This window comes from Cyprinodon tularosa, unplaced genomic scaffold (genome assembly GCF_016077235.1).
Source record: "Cyprinodon tularosa strain WSP-4 unplaced genomic scaffold, ASM1607723v1 ctg30, whole genome shotgun sequence".
Taxonomy (NCBI): Eukaryota; Metazoa; Chordata; class Actinopteri; order Cyprinodontiformes; family Cyprinodontidae; genus Cyprinodon; species Cyprinodon tularosa.
The window spans coordinates 2,143,929-2,157,596 of NW_024039008.1; the positions used below are offsets into that span (position 1 = coordinate 2,143,929).

Here is a 13,668-nt window from a genome sequence, read left to right on the forward strand (position 1 = left end):
CAAAGTTTCATTTAATCCATTTCCCCCACAAGTTTAGATGTTTTTTGGTTGAAACATATTTTACTTTAACGTTATTATGATGTAATATCATAGACTATGTTGCTTTATAATATTACTCATCAGATCATTTTCTCTGTGGAGCTCTCTTAACCTTTGTTTGCATATTTGTTTTTCTTTGAAAACATCTATTTTAAGTCCTTAGCTCAATTGTTTGCCTTCTGAAAGCTTGGCTTTGGCTCCATGTCCTTATAATGCATTCAGCCCTTGCTTTCAATGCACTGTGTTCTTTCTCTGTCGAATGCAGACACAGAGGTAAAGGTGAAATGGAAAAGGGTCAGAACTCCACTGATGTTGGGCTTTAGTGGAGAATTTAATATTAGCAGGAAGCCCAAAAGAAGAATAATTTAAGGTGAAAAAGAGGCGGAGGGTGTAATAATTCCATGAACTGTGAGTTATATCCCACTAAACCTGTTGAAAAGTCAAGCTTCATTTAACATCTGAGCAGATCCTGCATGTTGCTGTTTTAAAAGGTTTTTAAAAGTTTTCTGGTCTATGCTGGGGGATATTCCCAGTTATCCAGGTCATAGTCATTTTAAAAAAGTTAAAAAACAATCCATTGGAGTTTGTTTCCAATTTTGAAGACGTTTCGCTTCCCATCCAGGAAGCTTTTTCAATTCAAAATGTCGGAATTAGCATTTAGGTCGAAGCTTTTCTGGTCTACTTTCACGTAACGCAAACAAACATGTTCAATAAATTCACTTTGACAAATTTTTATAATCATTAAATCGGATAACATCTTTCTTTCTTGTAGAAACAAGAAAAAGTTTTGGTCACCCCAATGCTAAAATCCCATGGCTTGGCTCCTTAATTTATTACAGATTTGCTGTCAGTGTATCTACCACAAAGATCTCTCAGGTCTTCTGACTCAAGTCTACTTTGTAGAACCTAGACCCAGAACCAAACATAGAGAAGTAGTGTTTAGTTATGCTCCACTAATCTGGAATAAACTCCTGGGATATGTTAAAAGCGCTTTCAGTTGCTTTCAATCAAGACTGAATTTTTTTTATTTATTTTTTTTAAGTGGCCTTTGGCTTTGCTAAGTTTTGTTTCACTTCCATAATCATTTTATGCATCCTTTCATGCTTCTCCGTCAGGGTCACGTTGGGGCTGGTGTCTTACGAGCCGTTTTATCCACTCAGGAAGACTTTCAAAACATTTCACTTCACATTTAGACTCTTATCAGTGCTGACACCCGGGGCGGGGGAGGGGCTCTGTCCTCTGAGAGAAAATAGATAGAGGAGAGATGAGTTTGCAAACATATCTGCAGGCTCTACCAGGGTTTTATCAACCATGCCATAGAAAGGGAGGCAAAACAAACAAGCCAAAATTAAAAAAAATTAAAAAAAGGGGTGTTCCCGCAGGGCATTGTGTCGCTGCAAACACCCAGTTTCCTGTTTGGTTCCAAACTTCAAGGAAAGCTTCCCTGTAACGGTTGAAAAAAAACAAAAAGGTCAAGCAGCACCAACTTTATCAGCGAGTCCGCTGATGTTTTGCCAAGTCACTTTTTTTGGAGACTGAAAAACAGAGGCAGGAAGTGAGAATTTGGAAAATATGTATTAATTTATTCATGGGCATTTGTAGACTCCAGAGATGAAATAAATGGAGTATGCAATGAACTGATTAGACAATGTGCAGAAGGTTTTATCCGCATATTTTATAAGTTTATGTATTCTGTCAGATGAATACATTGAAGACCTGATCAGTTTTGAAGAGCCGCAGGGACAAAGAGTGGTATAACTCTTAGAATGTATGATAAATAATGGTTCCAATGACATTTCCTAACATGCTATAAACAGAAAAGGAGATTCATTGTGCAGTTTCACAGTGCTGGCTTTCTATAACACACAATCATTTCTTTTGTTCATATAGAACTGACAACAAATTTAGAGCAAATGACAAAAGCACAACTTTCCTAATGGAAAACTATGTCTGCTGAAGATAAATGGATAATTAAGATGAACTGGAAAATAATTTCAACATAAATTAAGAAATGATGGGAACATCTGGTTTATGCTAAGAGGATAAAAGAAGGAGGAATCATATTTCTTATGCGGTTTAAGTTTGGAGTATTGCAGGCAAATAAACTATAGGATGCGTTAGTCTTTGCACACCGCACTGTTTGAGGGAGGATTGTAAAAGTGGATTAGTGAACACACATTTAAGAGCTTAAAGCTGTGGTACATATAGAGGCGGATGTTTAACCTGCTCGGGTAATCTTAGTGTTCAAAAGGCTGAAGATGGGTGTCTCACTTTACTCATGTGAAGAGAATCATGCTCCTCCGCTTCTTTACTTTACCACAAACGTACATAAATTTAAATAAGACATTTAATGAACTATAGCTGTGGTAATGCAAAAAACAGGAAACCTCAGTAGAATGGTTTTAAGAATAAGGGGGGTGGGTTAAACTTCAAGTTATAACACACAGTTGTTTATTGTTTTTTATAGCATCGACAGTGTTGCACTAAGTACAAATGAACTTTTACAGCATGTTATCATGTCCACGGCAAATAAAACCCTCCTTATACATAAATACTGACTGAGCAACGCAGCAGCACGTGTACAGTATCACCATCTCTCCTAAAGACACATTTATCTAATAGTAATAACAAAAAAAAAAAACTATTTCAGGTATTCAGACATGGAGATGTTGATATCTACATTTGTTCCTATTCCCGGACAAGAGGTCAGAAAACAAACAAAGAAACCTAATTTACTTACATTAAATACATAAACAGAGAGTGCTGCCGACCTTATTAGCCCATTTTTCCTTTAACAAGCCTAAAGAAACGCTGGTGAGCATATTTAGAGCAGAGACAAAACATTAGGAAACATTGTACAGTTGATTGCAAAATGATCCAACGTGCTAAATGGCTTTAGACGTTATCAGAAACATGCTTGAATTTCATTGTAATTTTTCAGACAGAAAGAAATAATAATGAAAAGGAAAATGATGAATAGCCCCCCAAATTTATAAATATCTTACCAGTGATCCATCCACTTACTCTGATACTTCAAGATGTCATAAAAGAAAAACAAATCTAATGAGTAAATGAGGTTTATGGGATGATAGGTGGAGTTTATAGGAAAATTAAAATACCAGTAACAGAGATCAGAGGATTTAAGACTGGAATGTTTTATGTTGAAGCAAATTTCCGTGAGAATGGTCGAGTCAAAGTCCAAATCTTAACTCTAAAGGGAATTTGTGGCAAAGCTAAAAGTTTAAAATGGAAACCTAAGAACAAGCAACAGGTGAAAAATAAATTACAGATTTATTTGGGGGGAAAAAAAACGGTTTCCTTACCGTTTCACATTAAAATGGAAAAAAAAGGCATAAAAAGTTTCAAATGGTATAAATTATTTAACAAGGCACTGGATGTAAATAATTTGTAGACCAACTGTCAGGGTGTTATACCAAAGCCATATTTTCATTTCCTGATAGTAAAGTTTTAACACAAGCATTATAAACATTAACTGAAACTTGTATTTTAAAGTAGGACTATTTCCTCTTAGCTTTCACTCACCACAAATCAGACACAATTTAGGTCATTTCTTGTGGAAACATTTCTATTTTAGTTGAGGCTATATTTGTTTTTCTTTCTTATTTGAATTTGAACATAAAAAAACATAACTGAAAAAAGGAATGTGATAAAGTCCAATTAGAGTAAATTAGAGATGGTTTAGATTGATTTTTCACTTTTCACTCTTCAGAGTGAAATAATAATAATAAGCATTCATAAATAACATAAATACTCACCAGGCAGCAGGGTAAGACGCAATACATTCAGAGTTGATTCCAATAAGTTTTATAAACTGTTTTATTCAGTTACTCCCAAATAACTCAATAGTTTAGATTTATAAATCCGTTAAGTCAAATTGGTCAAATTGCACTTAAATATATTATTCTTCAACCCTATGAAACAAAAAGGCAAAATCCAACAAAAACTCGACATCCCAGCTTCTTCAATTAAACAGAAAATCTGACACCAAATGATCTGTTCAACCATTCAGCCTCTCGGTTAATATTGTCATTAGTTTAAACAGGTCCTATTTCTACTATTTATCAGACTTTCAGGCTGCAACTCTAAACTCAATCAACTTTCCTAGCTAATTATTTGATGTTCTTTAGTTCATTTGTGCAAAAATTCTGTTGGAGTGACTTATAAAAGTCTTGAACAGCAGAGATCCATTAGGACTAAAATGTATTACCCATCAAACTGAGGGAACAAAGTTATGATGGAAGGCCACCACAACTCCCTGAGCTCAGACATACACGTCATTACTTCAGTGATGTTCACACCCAGACCAAGTTGGAACGTCCCAACATGATCGCCCGGGTGTGACTCCTCTGAGTTCACCGCTGGGATTAGAAAACAGCAGGCAGTGCATGGTCAGCTCTTGGTCTGTGCTGGACCTTCACTCAGAGTCCAAATCCACTCTAAGAAGAATGTCCTGTCAGGAAGGGAGCCGTTGTATTAATAGAACTCAGAGAAGACACACAAATACCTCTAAGCTGTAAAAAGTGACCTAACCATGACAATCTAATACATTTTAAACATCAAGGTAATTTTCACCTTAAAACAAGTAAAAAATACAACTTTAAATAAATGCATAACAAAGTGCATTTACTAGTTAAAGGGATCCAGATTTTATCCTATTATCTGGTTTTTAACTTGATGCTTTACTTTGTTCCTAAGGCTACTCTGAAGCAAGAAAATCCCTTAAAATGGCAAAAAGGTCACAGCAGGTAGCCTTCAAACCTTCTTAGACTTAGATACTTAGACTGTACTTTATTGATCCCTTGGGAAGACTCCCTCCGGAAATTAATTAAGGAAAATTTTTTGTCTTTACAGCCATCTAAAAACTGATATTTTTTAATGTTGCAAACATTCATGTTGCTTTGAATTTCCTTAGGAACCACCTGCCCACCATATGATTGAAGGAGCTGCAGCCTTCCTAAATCATAGAAGGCCAGATAATTGATGACAATAACATTTTAAAAAGCAACGGAAAATAAAGCTAGACTTAAACATATTTGCTTTAACTTAGCTGCATTAAGGGAAGTTATGGAACAGAACAATGATCTAAAAAATACCAACAAACCCACCTCTGAACGTCACAATAAAAACCTAAATTAATTTATTTTGAATTGACTATGTTACAATCTGGCCTTTAGGTTTGAGATGAAGCAGCATTATCGTAGCAGGCTGTAAACTCAGTCTCTGGTAGTGGCCCAAGTTTTCTCCCAGTGATGTAAAACCTCAAGTTGCCAAAGTTTTTAACAACCAGTTGCAAGTTTGAGGGAGCTTTATTTTTTCTGAAAGAACAAGATAAAAAAAAAAAAAAAGGTTGCATTATCTTGTAAACTTGTCAAAAATTATTTTCTATCTCAAATATTTCAATTTGAAAAAGTGTATAACTTTGTGTTTTACTTATACTTGCCTTGTCTAAAGTTGTGTTCGGGACCACAGGTGGCGCCTGAGCTATGAGCGGGTCCTGGGACTCTTTGAGGGAGATGCTCTGCAACGTGAGAGACCTAGAGGGCCGAAACTCGTCTCTCCACCACCACCAAGCCATGCCCACCAGGAGCAGACTTAGGAACACTGGGAGACACACAGCAGACATGCATCACACTCTGCAGCCTGTGCCAAGCGGGCCAGGGGTGCATTGAGAGGCTGATGTAAAGTTTCTGCATGATGTCAGCCACCTCCTTTGAGTCTGTTAACATCACTGGGCATGGCTGCAATATGTGAAGTTTCTCAGTTTCAATGACTCATGTTCACCAGCCAATACAAGCCCACTGAGGCGTTTGCTTTGGTAAAAACATGTTCTAAACACAATCTTAGAGAAGTGAAACACAGACTTCAGGAAGGACAGTTTTGTAAAGCAAGATAAGCGTGAACAAAAGGTTGTGTAAGTTTATAGAAAACCTTTGAAAAAAAGCAGTTGATTCATCAAAAGATGGTTGTTTTATAAAAAATAAAACTTCTCTACGTGGCCTACATCAGTTAAAGTATCTCAGATGTGGAAAGTGGAAAATCGTCAGGGTCTTTATGCTATCTGAAGGATGCAATGGGAAAACCCAACAGCTTAGAGTAGGATTAGGATAAAATGGTTTTCCTAACAATTACATTAAACTAATTAAATGAAATCAGAGTGCTATGACATGTCTTGTACTTAGTAGTTTTCAGGTTTAGTGAAAGATTCTCAAATGGACTTCAGTCCAGATCTTGGGCCTTTCAAGGACACAAATTTGCTGCTCCAGTTTGTTTTTCACAGACAGAAAAATGAAGCATATAAAAAAAGAACAGTGTCCCTACTATGAAGCAAGGAGGAAGCTCTGTTATGATCTGGGGCAGTTTTGCTTCGTCTGGCACAGGGGGTCTGGAATATTTTCGAGAAAGCTGTGAAACAACCAAGATTGGCCCAAAGGAAAACATTGGACTATTCTGAAGTGTCCTTCTATGAGTCAGGACCTAAATCCTATTGAGCATATTTGGAAGGAGCTGAAACATGTTGTCTGGAAAAGGCAGCCTAGAACCTGAGATAATAAGCTGTTTGCTTATGAGGAGTTGAGCAAAATACCTGCTGAGAGGAGTAGAAGTCTCACTGATAGTTACAGGACTAGTTTGATTGCCTTAAATGGTTGTATATAACGTATGTATATAAGACATGAACTTAACTATACCATTATTTTTGTCCACGACCATTTAATGAGTTAATTTTTTTAAATCATTCTGTTGACGCATGATTGAAAAGTAACCTCGGATTTTCATTTATCCATTTTCATTGAATTTTCATTTAACATTACTTTTGTCATGTGGCTCGTTTTTCTTTCATTAACTGAGGGGTATCGACTTTTTTTCTTCACATGAGTAGATAAAACTAAAACTCCAAACATTTAACACAAAATCATTCTTTTCAAAAGGGATAGAAAGAGTAAAAGTAAAAATTTTTAAGAAATTTTAATAATTGGATCAAAGCATTAAAATACAGTTAAAATTTAAAGTAATAGTGCAACTAAAAAGATTAAAATATGCAATGGGACTTCAAATTTCTCAGCTGAGGATGTTTTACAGAAAATAATATAAACGTCCAGTTGCATTTCTTGCTTTATAACTGATCCTATAAGATTTTGAATTGTAAAGATTATGATCATTTTTGCAGCTGAACCAAACCTGCTTTAAAACACAGGACTGGTTATCATTTGAGTGCTTCTGTTGGTAAAGCAGCACTGTCCTTGAAATAAAAGGCCTTCCTTCATGTTTTGGAATCTCATAGCAGAGCGCTTTGGGACGAGCAGATTGAGATATCACGGAGTTACTTGAAAAGACAAGGCCACATTTATCCCTTTAGATTAAATCCTAAATCATAGAACCAAATATAAGTCTGATAAGATAAGAGTCATATCTGTGTGCTTGCCTTAAACAACTTTCAGCCTTGTTAGCTCTGGGTTCAAGGGGAACTCAGGCTGCCATAAAGCAGCACTCTGGGTCACATGACTAATTCAGAGATGGATCCAACCCTCCAGAGTTGCATAACTGAAGATTTGAGAAGAGTAGCCCAGATAGAGCATTAATACACACCAATAGTTTCTGTAAACTTCTTTGAGATGCCATTTGTTGTGAATTGGAGCTGTATAAATAAACTAAATTGAATTGAATTCAAGAGCTTTATATTAACCAGAAAATTCATTGAAAATATCTCAAATGAAGTTGATAATTGGGTCAAAGTTAAGTTACTTTAACATAAAAAACAGTATTAAGTCTTCTAAAATGCTACGAGGAAATTTTAACTGACAAATACCAAATATTAATATTACAAATATCAATATTGGATCGTCAGTCACTTTGTTATCGCTGCTGATTCATTTCATTGATAGCCTTACAGTGTAATGTTTGTGAAGCTTGCCTCTCCCAGAGAGAAAAGATGTTTAAATATTTGGATAAATGAAGACTTATTCTTACAGATAAGGGACAGGATTCCAGCAAAGGTGGGATCAGATAAAGTTGATGCAGGAGGAGAGCGAGACAAGGATGGAATCTCAGGTTGGTTGGGTCTTGTTTGTTTAGAGTTACAGCTGAAATGCAGCCTCTCAGGCATCAGATCAACAAGGCACTCATGTTGGCACACCGTTCCTGGTCGTCCACATGCAGCAGCTCCTGGGAAGTCACAAGCATCAGTTAGCTGAGGGGAAATCATTACATCGAGATGTTACTTTGAAGGCAATCGCTTACAGAAAGCAGAAGTTTATTAGAAACGTAAAAGTTAAGAATTAGAATTAAAATGGCCCTACCTTTTGGCTGAAGCACAGAGTGAACAACGACCAAACCATGGGATAAGCTGATGTTTGACATCAGCACCTGGAGGTTTCCGCCATTGTGCTTGTTTGCACGACAGATGGAGTGCGTAGCTTGATCCCCCCAATACAAAAATCCCTGACATGGAATCGACACAGATCAATGTTAATTTAATCTATTAAATGATTTTTAAACAAATCAAACAATTTTTTTGTACAGAATGAAATGGGATGCTGGATGGATATATATATATATATATATATATATGATACATTTTGACATTTGTTTGCTACATTGAAGCTTCAAAACCAATGAAGAAACTGGGTTCAACTCCTGCAGAGCTGAAATAAAGAACTGACAAAGCCCCATCTTTCAGTAGAAGCTCTTCAGATTATAGCGTAGTTCAACTTATATATGTAGAACAAAGTCAGACCTCCTGCAGCCAAAATGCAGGTTTTAATATATAAATAAAAAAAAAAAATTAAAAAAAACAGTTGCTGTCACTGAGCAGATTAGGTGCTAAAAGAGACGGTCTCAGTTTTTGGTAGAAACGATAACACTCTGCCACACCTCACCTCTTCCTGGTCAGTGAATATGGGCATGTTTAATTTTATTGTTTATAGCTCTGCTCTTAATTTTCTTTTCCCTGCAATGTTTATTCACAGGAATCCACCATGACTGAATGATAAAGGTAAATAGATTTTTGCTTTTTTAAACTTAAAGGGTCAAGGTTAATGACTGCTACTCTGATGAATTTACTGTTTACTCCGCTTTGGCACAGGGTTATATTTCAAGTCCTTTGTTGTACACTTTGGGCCTTATCTCCAGAATGTTAGCATGTCTTAATACAGGTGAAAAACCTGCAAAGCAGGTGATCAAAGAAGGTGCAAATTGATTCAGCTTGCAATTCAGCAAACAGGGTGTGCAAACAATTTTTTTCATGTGTCCCTTTATCAATATGCAGGTTATGTTCCACTTATTGCTCGAATAAAGTTTCTTTTTACTGCACATGCAATTTAGCACCCCTTATTTTAAATATTTGAAGATCCGACTCTACTTACACCTATGATTGTGCTACATCAATCTAAACTTAGGTAAGCAGATAATATAAATATAATTGGTCTGATTTCCTTATATGACGACTCTTGTTACAAAACTGAGATGGAAAATTATGTGACTTGGAAGTGAGGCAAACAACGTGGCTCTGAGCACTTCTCAAACCTTTCAATTGGTTTTCAAATACCTTTCACTATTAATATGAGATGCGAATTGTCAAAAACTACGTTTTTTGGAGTGTGACCTTTTCTTGAAATTAAATATATCCTCAAACCGTGCCCTTAGATAGTAACTGCACTGAAAATACTCTATGGATGCTTTCTATTCTAATATTATTATTCAGATGAGATTAATATTTGGTCCTTAATAAAATGACAATGACTATCATGTGGCACTTTTTAGAAGAAACATGTTTCCCACACTATAAGAACATAATTATCACTGGGTCTTTTAGTAACAATAGTCCAAATGAACCCACAACTGATCCAACACCGTTTCTGTGCTCCTTTGGGAGGCATTACTTGAATTTCAACCTGGAGACACTCGCAAGGAGATAAGCGGGAAATTAGTGGGTTTATTGACTTGAAGTATTAAAAGTATTTTGACACTGAGGCCACTATTGATGATGATAAAATAGGAGGATTAATGAGAATGGAGATGTCTTCGCTGTCGATGTCTTTGGAGGCAAACGGTGCGATGAAGGGGACAGAGGTGGGCTTTGGTTTGGTGGAAAGGCAGACACTTTTAATCATGATGAGGCAGTTTAAAAAGGAGTCTTGAAAATAGACAGGAATAGATCCTGATGACGGGGCAGTCAGAATATGCAGTTAAGGCTTAGCAGAGCATTTCAGATTGAAATGAAACCTAAACTTCATATATCAACATGCATGCTAGCCCTAGTGGTTTGGTAAAAATGTATATTCCACACCATTATGACCTTTCAAAGAAGGCAGTCAGTGATGGGAATTTATTCCCACAATCCCCCTCATCAGTCTCCTGAATGAAACCATGACAAGTAGGAAGGGGGAGTTTGCTTTAACTCCCCACATGAGTGAAGAGGTTCCAAACTCACTGGCATTTCATGGAATTAATTTAACCCAATGAAAAAAAATGTATGCATTAAATAAATAGTGGATTAAGACCATAACTGAAACCGTTGCTGGGCCTTAAAGCAGGAATGTGGGAAAAAAAGCCAATTTTTCAGCCTCATACCTCAAAGACAGCTAGTCCAAATACCCGGTCCAGGTAGCCGTTAGACTCTACCAATGTTTTACGGTGCTGTCCTTCAAAATTTATTCTGGAAATGCTCCTCATTCCCTGGTCAAACCAGTACAGCAACCGCCGAGGCATATCTAGGAAAAACAAAACCACATTATTTATTCACATTAGCAGCAGCACTGAGTGACAAATATGTAATTGGGTATATTCATTTAAAATGTAAAAAATATATTGCCAGAGGACTGTTTTACTTCTGGTTTACTCCTGCAATGATTTGAACCAAAGCTGGAAGTAATACTAATAATAATAATACATTTTATTTATAGGTTTTTTATCTATTTATGTCCAGAAAGGACACTCAAGGACGCCTTATATTTCACAACTAAAAACTGCAAGAAAGGCAAGTAGTTAAAACAGTCAAATAAATTGAGGTGAAATGGTTAAACTATGACAACGAATGAATGTTTAAAAAGGTGAGTCTTTTCAGGTTAGATTTTAAAAGTGTTAGAGAACTGATGCTATGGAGATCCAATGGGATCAGTTTCCACAGCAGGGGGGCATAGCAGCTAAAAGCTCTGCTCTCCATGATAAAAAGACGGACAGAGGGAAGGGTGAGATGAATAGGAGAGGTTGAGGGTTCTGGTGGGTGTGGCAACATGGAGGAGTTCAGAAAGATATGGGGGAGCGAAGTTGTGGATAACCTTGAAGGTGAGAAGAAGTATTTGTTAATTTATAGAATTGCAGATGGGAAGCCAATGCAGCTGCTGGCGAACAGGTGTACTGTGATGGGTGGTGTGCGTGTAATGGTTCAAGCAGCTGAGTTCTGGACCATTTGTAGTTTATGAAGGGATTTTTGCATACAACCAAAAAGGAGGGAATAGTATTGGGAGCAAATGACCAAGATGTGGACAAGGGCAGCAGGGGGTAAAAAAGGGAAGGATGGAGGCGGTTTGTGCTACAAGATAGAAGTAGACCGGGTAATATTATTAACATAAGAGGAAAAAATAAAGAGCCGTCAAGAATGACATTGAGACTCTCAACCTGCAGAGAGATAAAAATGAAAACATCAGTGGAGTTGGGTTTGGCTAAGAGATGGAGCTGGATATCCTCCGCATAGCAATGGAAATGAATATAATACTTCTGAAATGTGTGGCCAAGGGGGATGATGTAGATTATAAACAATAGGGATACAGTCCTATGGGAACACCTGAGGTAACAGAGACAGGATTTTTCATTTGAATTCAATGAATTGATCGCGGCCTGAAACGCAAGAACCAAACCAGTTAAGATGGCATTAAGGCAAGTTTGTTCAGGATGATAGCGAGTGAGATTATCAAATGCCGCAGCCAAATCAAGCAGAACGAAACTGGATAGTGAGACAGAGTCAGCAGGAAGGTGAAGCTCATTAATAACCTTAAGAAAAGCCTTTTCAGTGCTTTGATGGGAACGAAAACCAGGTTGAAATTGTTCCTAACCTAATAAATCATGTTCAGTGGTGATATTTTTACCCCAGAAAGTAATATAGCCACATCCATAAAAATAAAGTATGACAAATAATTTTAGGAGTAAAACATTATCTATGCAAGCTTAAGGGATTTCACAGGGATCTAAATCACTGCATCAAGTGAAAATGCTGAAAAATAAGTTTTAAATGCAGCTGCTTGACCTGTGGAACAAGATTTTAATTTTTTCCGACTCGACGGAACTTATAGGCATGCAAAACGGATGCAAAAATTAAACCAGGAAACCTCTTATGCATTCTGTGAGCCAGTCAGGGTTTCTACACAGAAAAATTATTTATGCAAAATTTCTAAGCGTACCAAGAGAGAGGGCAACAGGCTGGCGTAATAAGGAAGTGACTAAGGCCATCCGATCCCGTCCATCCAGGCTGGCCTGCTCAATCTTAGCAGAACTGCCACACTGAGCCCAGAAGAGAAAACTGAAAAAATAAAAAGAATAAGTTTTTTTGTTTTGTTTTTTTTAGAGTCGTATTTCCTTATCTATGCAAAATACAGTATTACAAAAAACACACTTTTACACTTCCTTTTAAAAGGTTACCCATCAGATGGTGAGGTTTCTTAATCTACAAACCTGAAAACATCCGCAGACCTAAAAAAAGATCCTGTTTCAACACTTCCTTTAAAAAAACCTCCATACTCTTATTGCATTTTCCATTCTGTTAGATAACAGCCACAAACATTAACCTGCATATTACATGGTAGATAAAAAATATACAGTAGAGCATGGTGGTAGAAGACAAAAAAAGATATCTTTTATTTTTTAACAAGCAAAAGGCTGTAATGTAGTGTGGTAAATGATCAACTGCCTTAAGTAGCAGCGTGATCAGTAAATGAAGTCAGCCTGTATTTATTTCAGCTGCTAACTGAAAACTTTAGAGGGATCATAATGACCATTGAACACAGAGGGAAACAGGGACCTAAAGCTTTTCCCCCTCACTTTCAATCACTCTAAAGTCATAATAAGAACACCAAAAGAGATTAGCACATATGGCTCTTTTAATCCCATTAACAACATTGTCAGGTTTTTATCAGTTTTGCATCTTTGGTTTTGTCTGTTCCAGCCCTATCGCAATCTAATTTACAGCTTCTCTTCCTTTCCTATTTGCTTAAAGGTCCCCCTCCTCCTTTTTTTTTTTTTTAATAGCTCTGCCATTTTATACTCCAAAATCCAAAAGAGTGATTTGATCACCTGTGATTAAAGCAGCGACCTTCTCTTAGAATGAGAACAGAGCCACAAGACTGACACTGGGTGGAAAAAAAGTTAGTTACAAGTATGGTTTTTGACCTGAAAGAGCTGGGGGAGAAGATGAACCCCTCGCTCGTCTCATGTACTCTTAAATTACTATCAAAGGGACTTGGAAGATAATATTTTCATGTTAAAAACATTACTAAGTGTTGGTTTAACCACATGTCTCAAAGGAGTATAGACTCTGTTCTAGGATCTGCTCATTTTTTATATGATAGAAAATCTTTAACATGTCAAAAAAAAAAAAAAAAAAAAAACTTAATATTTGCA

General features: G+C 36.6%; 1 protein-coding gene across 1 annotated transcript in view; it reads right to left on the bottom strand.

Moving 5' to 3' along the window:
* Positions 1-2,467: 2,467 nt before the first annotated feature.
* Positions 2,468-13,668, bottom strand: part of LOC119787590 (low-density lipoprotein receptor-like) — a 32,017-nt gene continuing 20,816 nt past the window's right edge. The window contains exons 8-13 of the mRNA XM_038291546.1: positions 12,453-12,571; positions 10,627-10,766; positions 8,355-8,496; positions 8,026-8,220; positions 5,501-5,661; positions 2,468-4,510 (exon numbers count right to left, since the gene is read on the bottom strand). Coding sequence (XP_038147474.1) covers positions 4,475-4,510; positions 5,501-5,661; positions 8,026-8,220; positions 8,355-8,496; positions 10,627-10,766; positions 12,453-12,571 — 793 coding nt within the window. The 3' untranslated portion in view covers positions 2,468-4,474. The remainder of the gene's footprint in view (positions 4,511-5,500; positions 5,662-8,025; positions 8,221-8,354; positions 8,497-10,626; positions 10,767-12,452; positions 12,572-13,668) is intronic.